This window comes from Vigna radiata, chromosome 10, assembly GCF_000741045.1.
Source record: "Vigna radiata var. radiata cultivar VC1973A chromosome 10, Vradiata_ver6, whole genome shotgun sequence".
Classification (NCBI taxonomy): domain Eukaryota; kingdom Viridiplantae; phylum Streptophyta; class Magnoliopsida; order Fabales; family Fabaceae; genus Vigna; species Vigna radiata.
This window is the reverse complement of record NC_028360.1, coordinates 13,581,747-13,603,088: the sequence shown is the minus strand read 5'-3', so window position 1 is coordinate 13,603,088 and position 21,342 is coordinate 13,581,747. Positions and strand designations below refer to the sequence as shown.

Below are 21,342 nucleotides of genomic sequence, written 5' to 3'. Positions count from 1 at the left end.
TTTATTTAAAAGATTAAAACTAAATTCTTCTTATATCAACCACAATAAATGGTAATTATAGGAGTGAAAATCATATTTGTAAAATAATTTTTAATTAAAAATAAATAGCACTAATACTTATAATATCATATATCTTTATTTGGACCAGTAGGTATCCGTGCTTTGTATGTGGACTGGCAGGCCATCTAAGTAAAGTGACTTTCACATGTTTCTCTCAAACCTTCTTATTATGTCACATGGATTCATTTCTTACCTTCCTCTTCTAAAATCATTCAAAAACATTCATCTTACGTGCGTCCTTTTGTATTACTCATCAAATTCAAAGTTTAAGAATTAAAACACGCATAGCTTCACACCATTTTCGTTGTGCAATTTTACAAATCGAACGAGTTTCGAAATAATTAGGTAAAACTGCCAAAAAAAAATCCTTAAAGTATAATTAGTTTTTTAAGCAGTAGGGGAAATTTAAATTTTGGTCCTAAATTCTATGGTCGAAGCATCAAAGATGTGTACAGTATAAACATACTATAATCGTCGATTAGTCATCGATTGAACAATCCATACACCTTGATTCATTACAGGATGTTCGGTTTGCCAAACAATCAAACTACGAGTAAGATTAACGAAAAGAATAAATATATTAATCCTATTTCCGGTCGTTATCAAATTAAATCATAATTAAATCAACATTAATTAAAAAATTCATTCTAAAATCTATAAATATAAAATTGATATACTCCATCAAGCAAGGAGACTCAACCTCTTATCCTAATCCGAAACAAAAGACAATAACACTATTCATTATGTCATTCCATACTTTGTCGAAGAACGCGGAAGAATGATAAACTTTAACAAGCATAGGAGCCCAATTTTTTTTATTGAGAAAACCTTTAAAATCTCGTTCTTTTGAGATAATTAAAGAATCATGACAAAGTCAAGATAAAAAAAGAACTTCAAACGTTTAAAGTGGGCAATTAACCAAAAAATGTAATAAACTTAAACGATCTAGTGACAAGAAGAAAGCCAATCTCATAGAAAGATTTGAAATTTTAAGCAATACGTTTTGGGCATTATATTCACAGCCGTTTCATAAAATTAATTTGTGAGTACTTTGAATTAAAAAAAAATGGGAAGATTTACGCGAAAGAAAACAAGAAACGACTTTGATATAATAATTAATATCTAGATTAAATTTACAGAATTAAATTCACACTTCCGTTATCAAAGAAAAACTATAAGTCTAACATTTCAATAAGCCTAAAATAAAATTTGACGAAATTGCAATCTATATAAGGAAACAAACTTCAAAAACAATAACCTAGAGCCAATGTGACAACCACAAATAATGGACGGCATTAAGCCTCCTTCTCACTTGAGATACTATTTTAAATAATACATAAACAGACAAAACTCTGGTAGTAAACCTCAATTTAGAAACGAGAATATCATCAAAAGCTATCTAGTAATTGTAGAATGCAACTGTATTCCAGAAAGGATCAGTAACAGCTAGAGGTGTCCAAATAGTCTTCACTTGAAACACTTGCACATTCCATCCATCAAAATATGTGGACAATGTCATAGGCAAATCTTTATTTTGTCAAAGAACAACATAATGGCAAGAATTTCGACAGAAGAGATGTACAGAGCAAGTTAAGAACAATGTTGTGTTTTATTGACTGCCAAACTCGAGCAACCAGAGTTTAGAACAAACATAGCACAAGTTGATTTAACATCGGAACTGCTCCTCAAGAAACTCGGAAATTTTCTCTAGTTTTACTCAACATTTGGCAGTTATTCCTGTTACTAAAACTTGAAATTACGAAAATACCCACTCCCCACCAAATCAAGTTGTTTTTCAAGCTTGTGGAAGTTGTAAATTATGCTCTGCTTAAATTCAGAAAATCTTATCCCATTATGTACAGTTGAGGACAAACAAGTGCTCCATTTTTTGAAAATTTATTTAATTGAATTAAACCAGTATTCAGTCATAAAGCACCAGCAAAGTATTATTAAAGAGAAGGATACGTCCAGAAAAGCACGAACGACTGCAGAAGTAAAAAAAGGAAAGTTATAATGCTGAAAACACATTCAAAAGTGCTAAACATGACAGAGAGAAGAAAAACCCCAACATAGATCTTATGATCAAAGGTTGAACCGGTCAAATAAGACCAGTAAGACAATATATAGACCTATCCAAAAATTTCATTATTATAACATAAAACGCTATTCTAGTATGCAATTTCAGAAACATCAAGGAGCTATTGGACTGCATTGTTCAGCAAGATCAATTCTAAATTCTAATGATATGTTACAGATACCCAACAAAGCTTTTGCCTCCAAATATGTCATGTGAAACTCCAACGTTGAAAAATTCTATAATATTTCTTTGTTTTATTTACATTACTGAACAGCTAATCAGCAAATGTATCTTTGGTGAGTGCTTAGTGTATGTGTACCTTTAGTGTTGAAGCATTTTCTTTTAATTAAATTTATTCAGAGGTTTGGTTTGAGAGCATCAGTATTATAAAGCTTATGTGTTCTGGTAGTACACTACGTATGCTATTCCTTGATGTCTTTGGCTGGAATGCAATGTTTATTTTTTTTTAAGGGAAAACATCTTCCTATACTTGCATTGATATTTAGAGCTTAAGTTTAGCACACGGCAGTTCTCCTCATTAGCTGGGTCACAGGATATCATTAGTATACGTGCTTCATAAATTCGGCTAATCTAAACTGTTTGTGCCTCTCTTTCATGTGATATTCATTCTTTTGTTGTATTCGTCTCTAACCATCTTATTCAAACTAATTTCTTCTTTAGTAAAAAATAAACTGTCCCATACACCAAGCAAAAAGAAAGATGAAATGAACATAAACAACATACCATTAAGCCACCCAGAAAGCCGTCAAGTAGCACTCGATTCCAGGAGTCAAAGTATGAGTGGGTTGAAAAACTTGCTTTCGCAATGAGCCCAAGTGAAGTAAGTGCCATGAGAAGTAAGTAAAACACAAATCCTTTCAAGCCTGTAAATCCCAAAATACCCGCAACAACTCCACCAATTATAGATAAAAATGTTCGGCTGCAAAAGAGAGAAAGATTCAATTGTATACCTTAGAGGACATTATATTGGTGTTTGTTTTCCTACCTCCACCCACTCCCCTTTTCCTCCAGTAAGTTACATCTATATACCATGAACTCAGATGACTATTTCATACAGATAAAATCAAACAATTCCGTCCATACTAAAACTTACACCCCAAACAGCTTGGTAACTCGCCATGTTCCATAATCAGGTAAAGAAAAAAAGGGAAAAAAACCCTTCCGTTCCATGGTCCAAACCAAATATAACATTTCAAGCTAAATTATGTATTCAAAAAAGTGATCATAACCAACAGTCAAACGAAACCTGTAATAGATAGTTTTCATGTTGCTTTGCATATTCTCAGCATTAAAAGTCAGCAACTCATTCACTGCATTGCTTGATTTCTTCTCTGATGAAGCTGAATCTACGGCCATATCTGCCTAGTGTAATGTGTTTCTGTAAATAGAAACAGAGTCAAATGATTTTTGGTAGAAATAATACAAATTAAATCATGCAGTTGAATTCTGAATTCAATATCCAAGAGCAATTTCAAAGGGATGGTCGAACGTAAACAAGATGGGCCACAAACTCTCGACCACTGACCTAACTATGTTGCGTCATTAACAACTAGGACGCTTGGCTCACACAAAAAAGGGGAAAACAAAATTAAAATTAAACAACTGGAACTCAAATCGTCCCAAAAGCCAACTATAATAACGCTCAAAATCCCCACATTGTTTAGTTTCAAATTTCAGTATACCTCAATGCTGCCCATCCCACCTGGACATTCAAAATTGGCACATGAACTCCCGTGTCCAAGTAAAATTTCAAAGCCATAGAAAAATTAACAGAATAAAAGGATAAACATATATAAATTCGTATATATCATATCATCTAATGCACAAATTGTCAAGAATAAAAACAAAATAATAGATAACGGCTATTTAATAAAATTAAAAGCTACGATTTAGGGTTTCGTGGCCTATGTAGTTCAGCTAAAATACTTGCTAAGCGCTAACATAGAGAATTGAAATCAAACATTCAGCTACAGAGACTCCCGCAATTCACACAAACACCAATGCGAAAGTCTAAGCGAGATGCAGGAAGTGAATCCCGATCAGGTGCGTCAGCTTTGTCCTACGGCAACACTTAACTATAAATTCTTAATTTAGTTCACCACAGAACCGTCATAGATACATAAGGCAGTCCCCTAATAACCAGCGAAAGTCGACATGGAATTGCCATTGTTTGAATCGAAATTGCGAATGAAATCCGATCGAATGAAATATCAGAGATTGACAAAAACAACGATACCGGATTTAAGAAACGAACAACCTAAAACCTTTACCTTCTGCGACGCTGTTTGAGAAATTGTTGTTGATGCTGTGCGCGCAGAAAACACACACTTTACACAACCCTTTTACTCCTTGACCCTTTCTTTCTTGTCAATTTTAACAGATCTTCAAAACTTGAAGATACAGGGGCGAATCTCCGGAATGTGACACAACGATGAAATTCGATCTGGAACCGTTAGATATATATTTATATATTTTAATTAACGGTTGTGATACTATTATACCTGCAACCGGTTGGGTGAAATATATACAGGATTTCATGCACTGAGAAAGAAAATTACTTTTTTAAATCTTAAATATTTATTTAGTATTTTTAAAATAATTTAAATTTTAAAAAAGTAATTGAATTCAATCGATAGTATTTAATATAATTTCTTATAAAGAAGTGAAAATTTAAAATATTAGCTTTCAAATTAAGAAGAAAATCTTAGGATCAGTTATTAAGAAGTAGATTTTATAAAATAAGAAGAAATAAAAAATTATGAGAGATAATAAAAGTTTAAGTTTAATCTTTCCCAAGATCTATATTTGATGTGGGAATCTCAATTTTTTTTCTTAATTAAGTCTTTATTTTGTTAAAACTACAACAATTACACTATTAAATTGGTTCAATGATCTTATAAATATATTTACGTGGTATATTAACGTTGACCTTTTAACAAAGTATAATAATTATAGTCATTTAACAATAATTGAAATTGCAATCCATAGTAATTTAAAGTTATTTTAAGAAAATACATGACTATAACATTATGTATATATTGAAATAGTAGTTTAAATACATTATATATATATTCAACAAAAACATGAGATGATAGAAAAACTTTTAAAGCATAACATCCTCTGTTTATGTTATAATATTGATCATTGGAAAAGAAAAAAGAAAGGAAACAGTCACACAAAAATAGGGTAAGTTAACCTAACTAACAATAGCTCATAATTTAATTTCTCAAATTCATCCTAGGAACTACATAACATTCCTAAATAATATCATCACGACATTCACCAACACATACAATATACAAGATAAACTCTAATATAATAAAAAAAAAAACCAACTTCCCTTACTTGTTTTCTCTTTTTAATCTCTGTACTGTAAGGAGTGGGACCGAAACAATCTCAATACAGCTTCTAACACTGGATTTCATAGAATTCTAAAACAACACAAGACAAAATATAAATTTAGAATCTAAGCCTCATATTAAATTCTTTGTAGACAAAAACTCTATTAGAATATTAAATGAATATATGTAAAACCCATAAATATACATGAAGATGGATAAAATCTTGACTCAATAAAAAAAGAGAGTAGAAAGATAACTTATTCTTTCAAAGAAAAATTAGTAAGGATAAAATATCTTTGGTGTAGGGATGCAAGAAGATGGATGGAAGGAAAGGGTAAAAGGAGTAGCTTTTCTCCCATGTGTTGCTTCTTTGAAGAACATGAGAGGGAGATTATAAAGAGAAGGGAAGAGAAATGAGATAATTAGAAAAGGGAGGGAGTGGCTACATGATTTACAAAATGTGACAAAAAAAAATCTTCTTTATATATAGATTTTAATTTAAAAAATAATTTAATTGAAGAATAAAGTTTAAAAAAAAATGTGAACACCAAAAAGAGAAATTTCCTTTATATTAGAAGACCAATGAAACAACATGTTATACACATTGTGTATTTTTTTTTATAATAACTAAAATATTAAATATAAATATCATAGTTAACTTATTATAAGTAAAGTTGACTTCCCAACTTTGTTAAATATATTGGGTGGTCCAATTAACTAGGATATAATTAAGAGATAACTTACTATATGAATTTATATATTTATTTATTAATGTAAATATGTTAATAGTATAATAGGAAAAAAAATTAAATTAAAAATTTTAAAACATATCACATAATTAATTTAACAACTAAAATCAATTACATTTATTATTTAATAAAAACATTAAAAACTTATATATATATATATATATATATATATATATATATATATATATATATATAGTTATCTTCTTTATATTACATAATAAATAGTAAGTATATTAATATTTATTTATAACCCTCATTGTCTTAATTAACGCTTTCAATTTATAATTAAACTAACTATAGTTAATTGTAAGAAAAAAAATTACTTAAAATTAATGAATGTTAAACTTCATATATATTATCTTAATAATAAAAAAGAATATTGAATTTTACATAATTTTAAATTTTCCCAGATATGTTATCTAATAATAATGAATATTCTAATATTTTTAAATATTATATTATTTGAAAAAAAAAACATTATTTAATACTTTTCATTGAATATTTTTTAGATTATTAAGAACAGAGACAATTTGTGTAGGCAATCTCCATCAATGTGCCGAGTCAAGTATAATTAAAAAACAATAAATTGGTGATTTGAAAACAAAACCCTAAACGTTACTTTTTCTTTTGCTTGGGGATCGGATAATTAAAATTACATTTCGTTTAACAATGGGCAACTTCTCCATTGTTCGATTCCATCCACATTCAATCGAAGTCCAAACTTTATGGCAGATGAACCAATTAATTGATATATATTGTTATGCTAAACTACCCAACCATTAATTATGCGTTAAAAGAAGCCAAAATAACTTGTTTGAATCACTATTACAAATTGTTGTAAAATAATAATCACTTTAACTTAGTTTCGTGGGTTTTCTCTTTTTCATTTTTTTATCATAGTTTTCTTTTCATACAGCTTCCTTCCTTTATCATTTCTCTAGTTTAGTTAATATGTTTAATATGTAACATTTTGTGGACTTTTCATGTATAATTGAATGCTTTTTTATCTAGTTTCTAAGATGAGTGCGACTTTGTGCGATTATGTAGTTATTATCATTAATTATGAAATAATTTTGGATCCATCATAAAATAATATATAGATAATATTAAAATGTTGTAAATAAATATTATGAAAGTATGATTATTTTTACAAAATTGAAGGTGGAAGAGATTTATGTTAAGTTCTATTTTAAAGCATCTACCCAGTGTTCATATTAATATGTCAAATCATTATCATATAGACGAAGTTAATACCAATCGTATATAAGGAATCAAATTAGAAGTAAATTTTTTTCGTAGGATAACTTAAGAGAAAAATGTTTCTTTAATAAGAATATTTTCAACACTCATTCACACAACAAATTTGCTGCGACAAGAAGAAGAAAATATAGACACGCATACGACTTTTCACTGCCAAAATTTAAAATGTTGGCAGATACAGTTTGATGAGAGAAAAATTTAATACTCAAAACTAGCTAAGTTTACATAATTTAGTCCAATAAAAATTATAGGCTTGATTTATTGAAAAAAAAAAAACATTGAAGTTTGACTTGTTTATTCTTTTTTTGGTGCACACTATGCCACACATAATAGTTGCAATTGCATTCCGTAACTGAAAAAGTAATAATACTTTAACACATAAATTTTTTAGATTTATTTAATATTATCCTTTATTATTATTTTTTTCTTCTATAAATAAAAAAATTCATGTGAAATGAATGTAATATATGGTACGTAGTATTACTCAAACTGAAACTAAAGCAAGAACCAAAAGAGGACTAAACATGGTAGCACAGGCATGCACAATTCAGGTACAGAGATGGAGACGGTTTTCGTTTTTCCAAAAAAGAAACAAGACATATATAAGCACGCAAACCTATATGATGTAGAAAACCCACGTGGCTAGGATCATCCCCACGTAGCAAATCCTGAAGTCATAGAAAGGTTGCACACCTTGACACGTATCATTTTCTTGTGTAGCTGCATGAAACGAAAGGGTTTATATAAGGGTGTCTGGATCATCATCAGCATATGCATCATCATTTTGAAATGGCACCTCGCACTTCCAGAGTCAGAGTCTTTTTTGCTGTTCTGGTTGCTTCCCTAGTCCTTCCCTTGTTTTTCCCAGAATGTTCTTCTTCTTCTGTGCTCATTGCAAGAGCATCAGACCCAAAATCAGATGTTGATCTTTTAGAATTCCCTCTAAACTTAGAATACTTGGAGGCTGAGTTCTTCTTGTTTGGAGCTTTGGGTTATGGATTGGATGTGTTTGCTCCAGAACTGGCCGGGGGAGGACCTCCTCCCATCGGTGCCAAAGCTGCCAACCTCGACAACTTTTTTAAGGATGTCATATTGCAGTTTGGTTTTCAAGAAGTCGGACACTTGAGGTTTTGTTCTGTCTCTAACTACTCTCTGCAGTTATAATTAATTACTTTCAAGGCAAGAAATGAAAAATTATGCAGAACATTTGCCAAGTGTTGTTGAGTCTAATTTATTGTAGGGCTATAAAGAGCACAGTGAAAGGATTCCCTAGGCCTCCGCTGGATCTAAGCCCTTCATCTTTTGCCAAAGTAATGGATTGTGCGGTTGGGAGAACTCTGAATCCACCCTTTGACCCCTATGCTAATTCAATCAACTTTCTTCTTGCTTCTTACGTTATTCCCTATGTTGGCCTCACTGGCTATGTTGGTGCCAATCCAAAGCTGCAAAGTGCTACTTCCAGGAAGGTAAATTCTCAAACCCTGCATTGCTAATCATTCTCATCATGTGTTAGAGTTTAGATGTAGTGACTAAGTGCATGCACATACAGCTTGTGGCAGGGCTGCTAGCAGTAGAATCAGGACAAGATGCAGTTATAAGGGCATTTTTGTATGAACGGAAAAGGCAATTGGTGCATCCGTATGGACTGAGCGTGGGAGAGTTCACAGATCGTATTTCAAGTCTGAGGAACAAGCTAGGAAAAGAAGGTTTGAAAGATGAGGGTCTTGTGGTTGCTAAGGAGTATGGTGCTGAGAAGGAAGTTAATGGGAACATTTTGGCTGGTGATAGAGATTCACTGGCATATTCAAGAACCCCAGAGGAAATATTGAGGATAATATATGGAACAGGTGATGAACATGTTCCTGGTGGCTTCTACCCTAAAGGAGCATGTGGTCGCATAGCAAGATTTTACTTGAAGCATTACATCTAAAGCTTCAGCATTTGCTTTACAACTTGTGGCTTCAATCAATCTGTTGTGGTTATTCTACTGCAGTAAGCTAGTATAATAAGAATGCTACTTTCTACTTTCGTTACACTTTATCAACAACTTATCTCTGTCTTTCTTAATACATATTTTAAAACAAAAATGTATGAAATGCGAGTAACGTCAGTGAATTTGGTTCAGTTTAAATTATCCAAATATGAGAGTAAACTTCAGTTGGATTTGGATTAGTTTCAATAAAATATGAAAAGTTGTTTCAATCTGACTGAAAACATTATTTTATTTCTTCGTTTTGTTTGTTAAGTAATGTCAATATTTAGATCTTTTCACAATTAACTAAGAAACTCCAAGTAATGGTATTGGATTTTTAGTTACTTTAACTTATGAGAAGGAATGATGAGGGTAATAAAAAAAAGGAAAAAATAATCAATGTTACCCGATGATTATTAGAAAAGTGACTTTTTTTTTCAGAAAAAAAAATCACAGTAACTTTAATTAACGTTACTTATTTTTTTACTTTTTCTGAAATAATATTAATTAACTTTGTTTAATTTGTATTTTTAAAAAAAGTTAAAATTGTCCATTCAATCCATAAAAATTAATTAAAATCACGTGCATTTTTGCAGAAAACAGTATAGAATCCATTCCTGTAATTATTTTATATTCATTAGTACAAATAAATAAATGCAATTCAAAATGTAAATTTATAAATTAAATTACACGTAATTTTTCGATTATTAACTTTTTCTTGCCAATAATATTTTCTTTCAATTTAATTTAAAAAATAATTAAAAAATGAAAAGAAAAACTACTAATGACTAATAAATATATTAATAAATAGATAATTAAGATATCCATGTTGCGGGGGATTTTATAGATACATACAAAGCTTTTTGGCATCCTCACATTATATAACTGAAGTGATTCAAAAGCATATTTGCATTAAGCCAAGTTAAACACATTCGTAATCCACAATCAAGATAAAACTACTTTAAATGACCATCTTTTGCATCTGAAACGTGAATTCGAGACTCAAAATCAAACTTAAGCACGTTATTAGTTAGCCATCTTACCAACTTTAATCAATTTTAGGAAACAATGGCTAAACAAATACGTATTCACTTTTGACAAGGTTTATTTTATATTCTATACTCGAAATGGTATTCTATATCCAAACGAAGATCATCAAGATTTAAAGTTTAGTTGATGATCATTCATTGCAGTTTGTTGAACAAGAATGCAGTCAAATTTGACACGAGAACACTAATACTCAAATCATTTCCCAAGTGATGTTATCATCCTATATTCAGATGCTCTACGTACATTTCTATGGAATCAAAGGGAGAAAAGAATGAAGAATAAAAGGATAACAACTACTTACCTACCTATGTTCTCAGTCCTCAACTCTCTTATATCTTCTGCTTGTCTAATATTTGCAGATGTCTCATTTCTTGAATCCATGTCATCATCGTCATCACCATCTACGTATATAATACCATCATCATCATCAAGCTCATCTTCACCATCCCAGTCATCATCATACTCTTCATCAAATTCTTCATCGTCATTATCATCTGCATTTGCACGCAGAGTGTGAAACTCCGGAGGAGGAGGGCAATCTTCGGTGATTGCCTCGTCCCTCTTTATCACAAGATGCCGAATAACTCTTTCATCTTGGTCCAACAAAGTCTTCAAGTCGTTGATATATTTTGCATCCAACTCGAAGTTCATCAACATGTAGTGGGCTTTGTTAGCTTTCTTTATTTTGTAAGCTAACCTTCTCATACCCCAATCATTCAACCTCCAAATCTGACCTTTCTTCTCCCTCATAAAGTCTGTCAATGTCAGCGAAAAATGAGAAAAACTAGTCAGAACATCTTTTTTTTCATCTGCAGGTCGCAGCAACGTTTTAAGAAACCACTATTATCATATCAAGGAACCATTGTATCCACAACCGTTGTTTCGTTCGATGCCAAAAAAAATAAATCCAATTATCAAATAGCGACTGTTTGTTCGTTGTAATTCAACAAGTTACATATTTTACCACCACCGGTTCTATGGGTCATAGAGACTACCTAACCTTGAAAGAGGATGAAGTATATTGAGTGCAGAACTTTTGTTAAACCCTATCTTGTCCTACTGAATGAATAAGAACAACAGTATTGAAATCCCTCATGAAATTTCAGGAGAGGGCATTAGAGACTACATATACCAGCTATGAGCCTCTGACTTGTAAACTTTTGGCAAAGGTAGAATAAAAAATACAATTAGAGTTAATTCGATAATAAGGGCAGTAAGAAAACAACAAGCCAATTATAAAGGTTTCAATTTGCCATAGACCACCAGCCTCCACCTGATAACCACCAAGCCACTTTAGGAATGGCTACAGTAGAACGTGAAATGCAGGTAGAAATGGTAAACTATTGAACTCATTCCACATAATATCAGGGAATATGAACAGTTAAAAAATTATAGAGTACACAATGAAGGTTACCTTGAATTTTCTCGTTGACAGCTGCAACCTCATCTTCATGCTTCTCATGAATTAAGTACATGACCTCATAGTGGCGTACTGCAGAGGTAAGAAAGCAGTGTGGTGTGAGATAGAGCAGTTGAAATATAGGTAAAGATTAGCACCTCATATCTTTTACTTTACTATGCATTGGCGGAAGATTGGTAACTATAATAAGAAGCCATATGACATCTTAAATGGAAAACAAGCGAGCACATGCACACAAGCGTCACTCCCTACACAGTGCTCCAAATAAGCAGGGTCAGTCAACAGTAGATGCGCACAACCTTATCACTACAAGTGGGGAGACTGTGTCCAAGATTTGATCATATGACCTTCAGGAAACAAGACAACAACCTTACTGTTGCATCAGGACTTACCCTCTACGCACACAATGTAACTTAAATTATCAGAATGTATGGAAATTGATTGTAACAAAAACTATAAAATAATGTGGGAAAACATCTACAAGTTCAGCGCAAAAGATTGAACGTTGACAAATGAGACTTAGATACAAGCTAAGAAGATTGAGATACAATAGTTGTTCAGGGCAACTCAAATTGTGTGCAGGTTAAGAACATTAACATCATCGGCCTTGATGGTTTCAGTTGAGGATGGTTTGGTACAACCAATCTATTTGACAAGATATTGGACAACTAGAAGAGAACACCATTGTTTGTCAGGCAGGATAGTTGGGACCAGTTAGTTTAACAAGAATATACATTGAAGTTTCAATCCGGTGGAAGAGGTCTTTGTAGTCATTGGAAGGAAGAGGGTTGGAGGAGTTGATGTTGTGTGAATCAACAGATGCCATTGGATAAAGAAAAAGTTAACTGTACAGATTGTGGTTGACGATTAAAGCTTGTGAGCTCTGGATACCCTGCAAAGACCAAATCTTCGAAGGGAACGATCCATCCCATTATGACTATACTATTTGAACAACAGTATACATACAAGACTAGACGGCTCACAAACAGCTAAAAGAATTAAACAGTGAAAATAATTACGAAAGACATGTAACAAAGTTTCTACTTCAATAAAAATGCCTTCTCTGGCAGAAAGGAAAAAGAATCTACGTACATATTTCACCATTCATATCACTTTCGAGCTCAAGCATCAGCGTTTCGAAGAGTTCTCCTGTAAATCAAAATTAAAAACTATCAAACGGAATAATCTCAGCTCTGAAATCCCCAACAGTTTAGCCTAACAATACAGATGCAAGTAACTAGCCCTAAGAGTCTTGGACAGATTAAATAGCTGAACCATGACGACTCACTTTCCTCGGCATCTTCAAACTCCGGGAGCAGCTTCCCTTCTTCCTCAACTGATCTCTGAAAATCGCAATTCCGAAAAAAAAAATCAATGAAAAAGAAACTTCGTCTCCATCTCATAAAGAATAAACAGAGTTAAATTTAAATTCCACAGACAATGACGCAACCATGAGTGTCATAAAACATCAAGATTTTCTAGACTGTTAGGAACACTCCCTTCCCTTAAAAAAAAAACACCCAAGTTTAAGCTGAACGAGTCTTCAAAAGGGTGTATTGCCCTAAAAACCAAACTGATGAAAAATTGAACCAACCGATAAAATCAAATTAAACTGAGAGGGGAAGACAAAAGCAAATGGAGGGTTGGGTAAAAAAGTGACCTTTTTAAATAAGACAGCTTCAGGGAAGAAACCCGTGACCTCGTCAGGTTGGGGTACGGAGCTATGGGTATCGTCTTTTTTGTCTTTCTTGCGGGCACTCACAATCAGAGATGCTGCTTTTCTGGGCTTATTGTGAATAGAAAATGGAAGCAAAGAAGAAGAAGTAGGATACCCATTTGCGAGTATGAGGCATGGGTTGTGGTTGAAATTGAAGCCAACGCAGTTGGTTGTCGTCATGGTGGTTTTTGAAAGCTGAGAGAGGGGATAAGAAGGTGCAAGAGAAAAACCCTGAAGCAGTGACTTTGCGTCCATGGAGAGAGGAGTGAATTAAACACACTTCAAGGCTTCGAGTGACTTGCTACAATGCTAATACCGAGTGGGGTTCGTTTTGTTTTGGACACATAATCCATATCTGTATGATTATATTATTTCATGAATTATGAATTTAATCACAGTTCAACGGAATTTATAAATTGTAAGTTTAGGGTACATGTGTTCAAAAGCTCACGAAAAATTAATCTAAACTTTTACTATAATTAAAACGAGTGTCAGAATTAGTTTCAAATATAGATTTAACTAAAATATGCTTTTGTTGTGTTTTTAGGAAATTTAATTGAAGAGGGTTTTAAGTTTTAATTTTATTAATGAAAATAATATATATTAATTGTCATTTCTGCCTTTCTTTTTATTTACAAAATCATTCTAGTAAATCTACAAGTACCATACTTTTCTTAGAGGGAAAGTTGCACATTAGCTTATAGCTTTTACTTGAAAGAATTTGTTTTACATAAATATAAAAATTATGCCATATAACATGTCACAGCTATCTAGCAAATTTTTCGATTTTGTTCAAATTATCCTCCAACAGAACTTAACAACATATTGATCACTTTAGAAACTAATTTATGTAATAAATTATTTAAAAGATTAAAATAACACAAGCAATATCTTTTATGATTTAAATCATATATTTACTTCTGGTGAAAATTAGTTGTAGTTTACAAAAATAGTAAACATTTGGGTATTGTAAAAGTATCTTACGGAACAAGAAGAAAGCAATTTTAGTCAACTAAATTAGAAATCTATCTTGTCCGAACTCGATTAGAAAGACTTTTAAACTAACTAAATATTTAATTCACTGGACAGAAATCCATAGTTATGTATGTAGTCAAAACACGGCCAAAGGTATGGTATACGCTAATACCGTGGCTGTTGAGAATTTCTTATGGATACAATTTTGTTCGTGGGTATACCATTAAAGTGTTCCTTCGGCGGAGATAGGTCATGATTCACGAAGGACATTTTCTAATTGCTTAGAAGACAGCTTGATCCTTGCAATAAGAAAATCATGAGCAGGAGAATCATTGGTACAAGGCTGTATTAAAAAGGCTAAAAGATTACCAAAAACTTTATTGGACAACAAAATCTACACTTTCGAGAAAAACAACGCTGTACAATGTGGCTCCAACTCAATTTTTGGGGCTTCATTTAACAGATAGCGGCTTTGAAACTTACATGCTTTTCAAGCCTTGGTAGGGCTCAAGGCAATCCTGCCTTACTAAGATATAACATTATCTGGTTATCACCATTGCTTTTTTCCCTTTTTCTTTCTCTTGCTGCTACTGCCACTAGCACTAGCACCGCCACCACTACTACTAGGACTTTTCATCCCATTTCCAGATTTGGGTGATGGACTCTCTGTTGCAGTGCCACTAAAATTGTCAAACGCACCTGCCTGGACTGCATTTTGTAACCATTCAAAGAATTCTTCCTCAGTCATGGTTTCTTCGATATTAGGTGCTGGCATCCGCCCACCTCTTTGACCTGAACTAGTTCCTTTACCAGAATTATTCTTGGACATTAAACTGGTGTTAACATGGAAACTTGGCTTATGAGTGTTCGCTGGACATCTCATGCCCTGCAAGAAATTTGTTCATCAGCAATGCCTTGTGAATCTAATCTCCTCATAAGTCTCAATGAGTAAGTTATGCAGCATGAACATGTGAAACTGTTAACAACCAGAGAAGACAGAGATGACGTATCTAGCATCCGGAAACTATAGAAATATCCATATCACTATTTTACATTTCATTGCTAGAGAAAACGGTTTTTATATCAATTCCTCGTTCAAATACCTCATTGGTCCATTTAATAATCAAAGAGACTGATAGCCAATCACATAAATCCTCTAATAAATTACCTGACAGATATACCATTCGGTGGCATCGTATATCCTGCTACCAGCACACACATACGCTGAAGGAGCATCCACCTAAAGTAAAAACAATTCAAAGCATTAAGCAAAACTGTATTTTGACTGCATCTCAGGGAACCAGGAATTGGCTCAAGATGAAATTTGAACTAAAGGTTTTAAGGTGTTCTCCAATAAGATTTTCAAAACAATACAATGATTCTTACCTTCTGCAATAAGCCAAAAAGAAATGGTTGGGAAGATTGTTCAACCCATCCATCCCCATCCTTAGCTTGATGAAAATCTTGGCAATCCTTTAAAACAAAAGACCCCGCCTTAAAACACTGCTATCATATTTGTGAAAAATACTCCGTAGGGAAAATATGTAGATAACAATATTGACAAATATTATGCAATTTAATGATATATGAAGCCAATTGTCAGTTAAGAAAGCTGGGCTTGATTGAGAACAAAAAAGATTTAGAAGAAACCTGGCACCATCTTGCCCGAGACTTTTGTTTCTTGGTGTGTATCCACACATGAAAACCACCACACCTTTTGCAGGCTATTCGCCTTGAATCACCAAATGGGTCCTTGCCATCTGCATCAGACCGTGCAAATCCTGAAGGAAAGAATCCATGCCTACCATTCTGACAAATTAGTTGCATTCACAGCAAGAGTTAGACAAGAGTATAATTAAATCAAAAGCTAAATTGCAAAGTTCTCTAAATGGTCTACAGAGCACAAGCATGTCTAGGGAAAAAGAAAAACAACTAACTGCACCTTCCAGATACAGAAGAATAAATGCATGAGCAAAAGTCAGATGCATATCCATAAAAGTTATGTACAAATATTCTAAAATCAGCATTAAAACATTAGTCATTACAATTACATTGTTCGGGATGCTGGTCTCTTAACTTGAGCCATGCCATCAATAGTGATAAAAAAATTCCTATACTGTGTGGAGAGGTTAGGTTACTTCAAGAGTAAGGTGAGAAAATTATTATCTACCTACCTGCCTACCTACATGTATATACATACACACAGACATCTATACACCAGAGTAGAAAAACTTCACTAATTTGTTACCATTCACAAACAACAACATTCATCCTTATCTTTCCATGGATCTTAATCCCAAATACTAATGAATATTAATCCTGATCACTATATGTCAATATTATCATGATTCCATGACGCATAATGTTCCCTGCCCACTTCCGAAATACTAAAATATCAAAATCATACCTTATTAGAAGCGTCATGAAATCTACGAAATACACTCAATAGCTCCTCTCTCCTTAGCTCATCATCATAAGCTTTTCGCTTCAAGGAATCCATTAGAATCTGGAAATCATTACAACCATATAGTATTAGGGAAGAATTATCCCTTGATTTTCAGGATGAAAATAAAATAAAATAAAATAAAATAAAAAAAAAACCTTAAAACTCACCTCATACGCATTTTGAAGTTTCTTAAATGCTTCAGCAGCCTTTTCATTACCCATATTTTTGTCAGGATGTACCAACATTGCCTGATAATCAGTGAAAACAGAGGTTATTAAGAGAATTATCAGGTATAAGAAATAATTGTACGAGTCCTAGAAGAAAACTATATTTCATCCTCCAGCTCAATATCCAACCACTGATAACTCAAAACAATACAAAATCTTCAAAAGAAGCGTAAAAAATAAAGAATGGCTGCATGTATTTATATTATAGAATACTAACCTTTTTCCTATATTCCCGCTTTAGTATTGAAACATCTATATTTTCATATCGCGTCAAGCCCAGTGCTGCATAGTGATCAGAGCAGTTCAACAAACGGACTACTTCATCTTCAGAAGTTACATCAGAATCAACCCCACTAGTTGAAGGGATCCCAGCACTGCGATCTGCCGATGGTCCCGGTCCATTTTCAGAGGAAGAAGCATGTGTTGATCCGTCACTGAATCCAGGTTGACCATACATTCCAGCTCTTTGCTCAAAAGGATTGGATCTACTCTGTTGATCTATGTTTTTCTTGAGGAAGTATATCAGAACATCACTAGAGATAAAAGCTAAATTAAAAGCCACCAGTAAACCAAGCCACCCAACATACAGCCATGCACAATAGACAGAATACACTGTGGTGATAAGTAGTGCCACCCGTTCATGACTAAACATAAATGCCAATCCTGATTTCAAATAAAATTAAACATTCAGTAAGTTTGGAAAGAAAATACATCAAGCAGCGTAAATAGATATTGTATGTCCATCATAAGGCTGTATAACATGCATATCAAACTATCTAGAGAGGATGCCACAAAAACAAACACTATGTTCAAATGTAAACAGAAGGGCAAACATCTCACCTCCTAGGATGATGAAAAATGTCGTTGTCCAAAAGCTACCATAAAACCACAAGATAATAACTCCAATGATTGCAACAGTCAAAATTGCAAGCATAAGCCCAAGAAAAGATCCAATCAAAGCAGCCAGGCCCTAATCAATTACAAAAGCTATCAGTATGGGAAGAAAAGATAAATATAAGCCCCCATTTAGAACGAACAAATGCACGAAACATCCCAAATACAAATGTAAGAAAATATATCTAGAACTAAAGAGTAACATGTTCCCTAAATTCATCCAAATTATCATGTTTGTTACATGTGGAGTTCAAAAGTCAAATAGTTACAAGACGGTGCAACCCAAGCTGGTTCAATTATGCAAAAACTGAAACAAATTGTACAATAGATTTTGTAATTTGTTAAGCACACTCCCAACCCACACGGTTGTTTATTAATTGGACAAAGCAAAATATTTTCTTCCCTCTCGCTGAATTATCACTACCATATCTTACCTAAAATTGCAACAAGCATCTTAAGACAGTAAACTAAAAATCAAAAGAAATGCATATTTAAAGAAATAAGATGCACGTCTACAGTAAAAGAGATAGAATTTTAATCTACGTGTTCAATGGACATTCTTTCATCTCACTGTTCTTTCCTAGAGTAATTAAATTCAATGGTAGGAAATCAACCAACAGAAAATACAACAATACCTATAGTGCATCTACACAAGTAGTGTGTGAGTATCTTCGAAAAAACTAATAGAATAAAATTAATTACTTATAATAGCTAACACAACCTTCAATCATTGAGATTATTTTCATCAGATTAACTCTATAATAGAAAACAATGACAAGTGAGGCAAGGCTTACCACGACAGCGAGAAACTTGAGCACCCCTATCATACTAATCACAGAAAATATGCTACACCATATAACAGAGAAGAAGGACGTTGTACCCATTCGTACAAATGAATCAATACCCCGAAGTGCACAATCCAACCAAAACACTGATAATAGGAGCACTACATTTCCAAAATGCATGAGCCACTTTAGAATAACAGGATATGCCTGCACAACTTTCGTTCTGAAATCATGATAGGCTTTAAACATGATGGTTCTAAGAGATACAAACAATGGAGTCTGCCTGGTTAGCCACTCTGAAATTACTGTGAACATGGAAAACAGTGAAAACCTTAATCTTCTAATTATCACATTATCGGCAAGGTCTACTTTATCCACCACACTTTTCAGGTGCAAACTATCCAGTATACAGCTCAATCTACTATTTATACTCTGAAGACCTTGATCACTTCTAGGCAAAGTCCCATTTTCTTCTTCTTGTACTGAATCTTCGGAATTCAAACTGTCATCCCTCGAATCTCTCTCAAAGGGCAAGGACTCCTCCAGGTCATGCTTTCCAGCCATCCCTTGTTTCTCTTTCCGAGAAACATTTTCAGACTTTTGTTCGTTGTTAAAGTCATCACTTGAAGAACTGGAATCACATGCAGTCCGCGCAACACCGCTATCACCGTCAGTGAGGTCCTCTCTCGGGAAAACCTTCACCGGCCCTCCTTTAACATGGCCCTTCATTCCCGGAAGCACACTACCAGAAACCCCTTTTTTGTGATTCAATCCCTGACGGTCCACTCCATTCTTCTGCTGATTACCCTTCCGAGCCATGTAGCTATGAAAACTTTGAGGAAACTACTCCAAAGAACAGCTCCAACTCATACCATTTCAAACTCCATTAGCAATAAGTCCTGATTAACACAGGAAAACGATAGATTAAGCCCAAAATCACCGTGCCGCAATCATCCACACATTAAGACCAAATACAAAGTAGTTCCACACAATAAAATTGACATTCAACATCACATGTGCACAATAAACCCTAAAATCACAGAATAGATAAAATCCCGCACACCACGTGAAGAAATAAAAAATAGGAAATGATTAGGGTTCGAGATAAGGAAGTAAAACAATAATCAAGTGATCACACAAAAGAAACCGATACAGATAAAACCAAGAGATCATGCGAAGAACGTCTAACTCGAACTACGCTGCGGTACCATTAGAGAACGTCGAGAGAAAGAGCATCAAAAACCCTAAACGCAGAAGGATCGTGTGTGTGTGTGTGACAGAGAGAGAGAGTTCTGTGAGAGAGAATCAGTGTTGCGAAGGGAATTACAGAGAAAAAGAGAAAGATAATAACAATTTGTGCATCTTGTTTCTTGACCGAGGACTGGCTAATGTGTCATCCACTCACTACTCGCATTTTCAACGCAAACCACTTTAATGCAAACGGAGTTACCATGTCACCAACCAAACACACCTTAATTCACGTGTTCCCCTACCTTTTCATGCTAATTAATATGATTATGAACAAAGTTTTAGTCCATTATCAGTAATTAGCATATTACATTATTTTTACACTATTGTTTTTTTGACAAAAATATCAAACTTTTCTCTCTACTAATCTACTTTAAAATGAGGTAGGTATTTAATTTTTCTTTCTTAATTTATGTTTTTTAGAAAATATTAATGTCATTTAACAAATATGGTGCTAAATTCTTGAGGTGTATTTGTCTTATTTAGAAAAAAATAGGTTATACTGAAAAAAAATTTACACCAATTTAACAAATTACTGTAATAAGTTTGTTTTTTTCATTTAAAACCAATTTTATGTTTCAAATGGTTTTGTAAAAAAAATTGTTATCTAAATATCATTATTTTTTTATTAAAATAAAATATGAGTGAGTTTTTTCTCTTTTTCGTTTTATAATTAGGCTTAAATATTTTTTTATGCTATAAAATAATATTTTGGTTTTTCTTTTTTTTTTGCATTTTAGGAATATGAGTGACCAAATTAAATTGGTTTAATTGCTTGAGTTTAATAAGAGATTCCTATTTGTTTAATATGGAATTGGATTGAGACACCAATTTAAGTAATTAAAAATATACATAACATCTGCAACATTAAATTTTAAAAGAAAATCTTAAAATCAATAACTTTCAACTTTTAGTTTTTCTTACAAGTCAATATATTACTCATGACACAAAAAGGTAATTCTCAAAATAGTAAAAAGTCAAATAATAATAAGAATTTTGTTACAAATGAGTGTGTATAAATAGGGCTGGTAACACAAGTTAATCCATTTTGGTCCGTTTTTTTTTTATTTGTCAAAAATGGTTTGGTCTGTCAAAAAAAA

At 33.0% G+C, this 21,342-nt stretch overlaps 4 protein-coding genes across 7 annotated transcripts; 1 reads left to right on the top strand and 3 right to left on the bottom strand.

Moving 5' to 3' along the window:
* Nucleotides 1–1,193: 1,193 nt before the first annotated feature.
* On the bottom strand, nt 1,194–4,595 carry LOC106775063 (ER membrane protein complex subunit 6). The gene is made up of 5 exons (XM_014662100.2): nt 4,429–4,595; nt 3,405–3,536; nt 2,882–3,077; nt 2,026–2,045; nt 1,194–1,587 (listed from the first exon to the last, which is right to left on the bottom strand). The coding sequence occupies exons 2-5, from the start codon at nt 3,512–3,514 to the stop codon at nt 1,557–1,559; spliced, it is 357 nt and encodes a 118-aa protein (XP_014517586.1). The 5' UTR covers nt 3,515–3,536; nt 4,429–4,595; the 3' UTR covers nt 1,194–1,556.
* A 3,672-nt stretch (nt 4,596–8,267) lies between these two features.
* On the top strand, nt 8,268–9,555 carry LOC106775337 (desiccation-related protein PCC13-62). The gene is made up of 3 exons (XM_014662447.2): nt 8,268–8,635; nt 8,749–8,974; nt 9,058–9,555. The coding sequence occupies exons 1-3, from the start codon at nt 8,280–8,282 to the stop codon at nt 9,436–9,438; spliced, it is 963 nt and encodes a 320-aa protein (XP_014517933.2). The 5' UTR covers nt 8,268–8,279; the 3' UTR covers nt 9,439–9,555.
* A 1,082-nt stretch (nt 9,556–10,637) lies between these two features.
* Nucleotides 10,638–14,009, bottom strand: LOC106775099. Its single transcript, XM_014662144.2, has 5 exons — nt 13,611–14,009; nt 13,239–13,293; nt 13,043–13,099; nt 11,945–12,022; nt 10,638–11,285 (listed from the first exon to the last, which is right to left on the bottom strand). The coding sequence occupies exons 1-5, from the start codon at nt 13,920–13,922 to the stop codon at nt 10,828–10,830; spliced, it is 960 nt and encodes a 319-aa protein (XP_014517630.1). The 5' UTR covers nt 13,923–14,009; the 3' UTR covers nt 10,638–10,827.
* A 930-nt stretch (nt 14,010–14,939) lies between these two features.
* LOC106775920 lies at nt 14,940–20,444 on the bottom strand. 4 transcript variants are annotated; one of them, XM_014663171.2, is made up of 10 exons: nt 20,322–20,444; nt 19,004–19,893; nt 18,156–18,285; nt 17,533–17,978; nt 17,256–17,336; nt 17,050–17,148; nt 16,293–16,451; nt 16,029–16,115; nt 15,811–15,882; nt 14,940–15,528 (listed from the first exon to the last, which is right to left on the bottom strand). In XM_014663171.2, exons 2-10 carry the CDS (start codon nt 19,811–19,813, stop codon nt 15,193–15,195), a joined length of 2,220 nt encoding a protein of 739 aa, XP_014518657.1. In that variant the 5' UTR covers nt 19,814–19,893; nt 20,322–20,444; the 3' UTR covers nt 14,940–15,192. The 4 variants fall into 4 exon arrangements, with proteins under 4 accessions (XP_014518657.1, XP_014518658.1, XP_014518656.1 ...); XM_014663172.2 differs by having other exon boundaries at nt 20,346–20,435; XM_014663170.2 differs by having other exon boundaries at nt 20,184–20,417.
* Nucleotides 20,445–21,342: the final 898 nt, after the last annotated feature.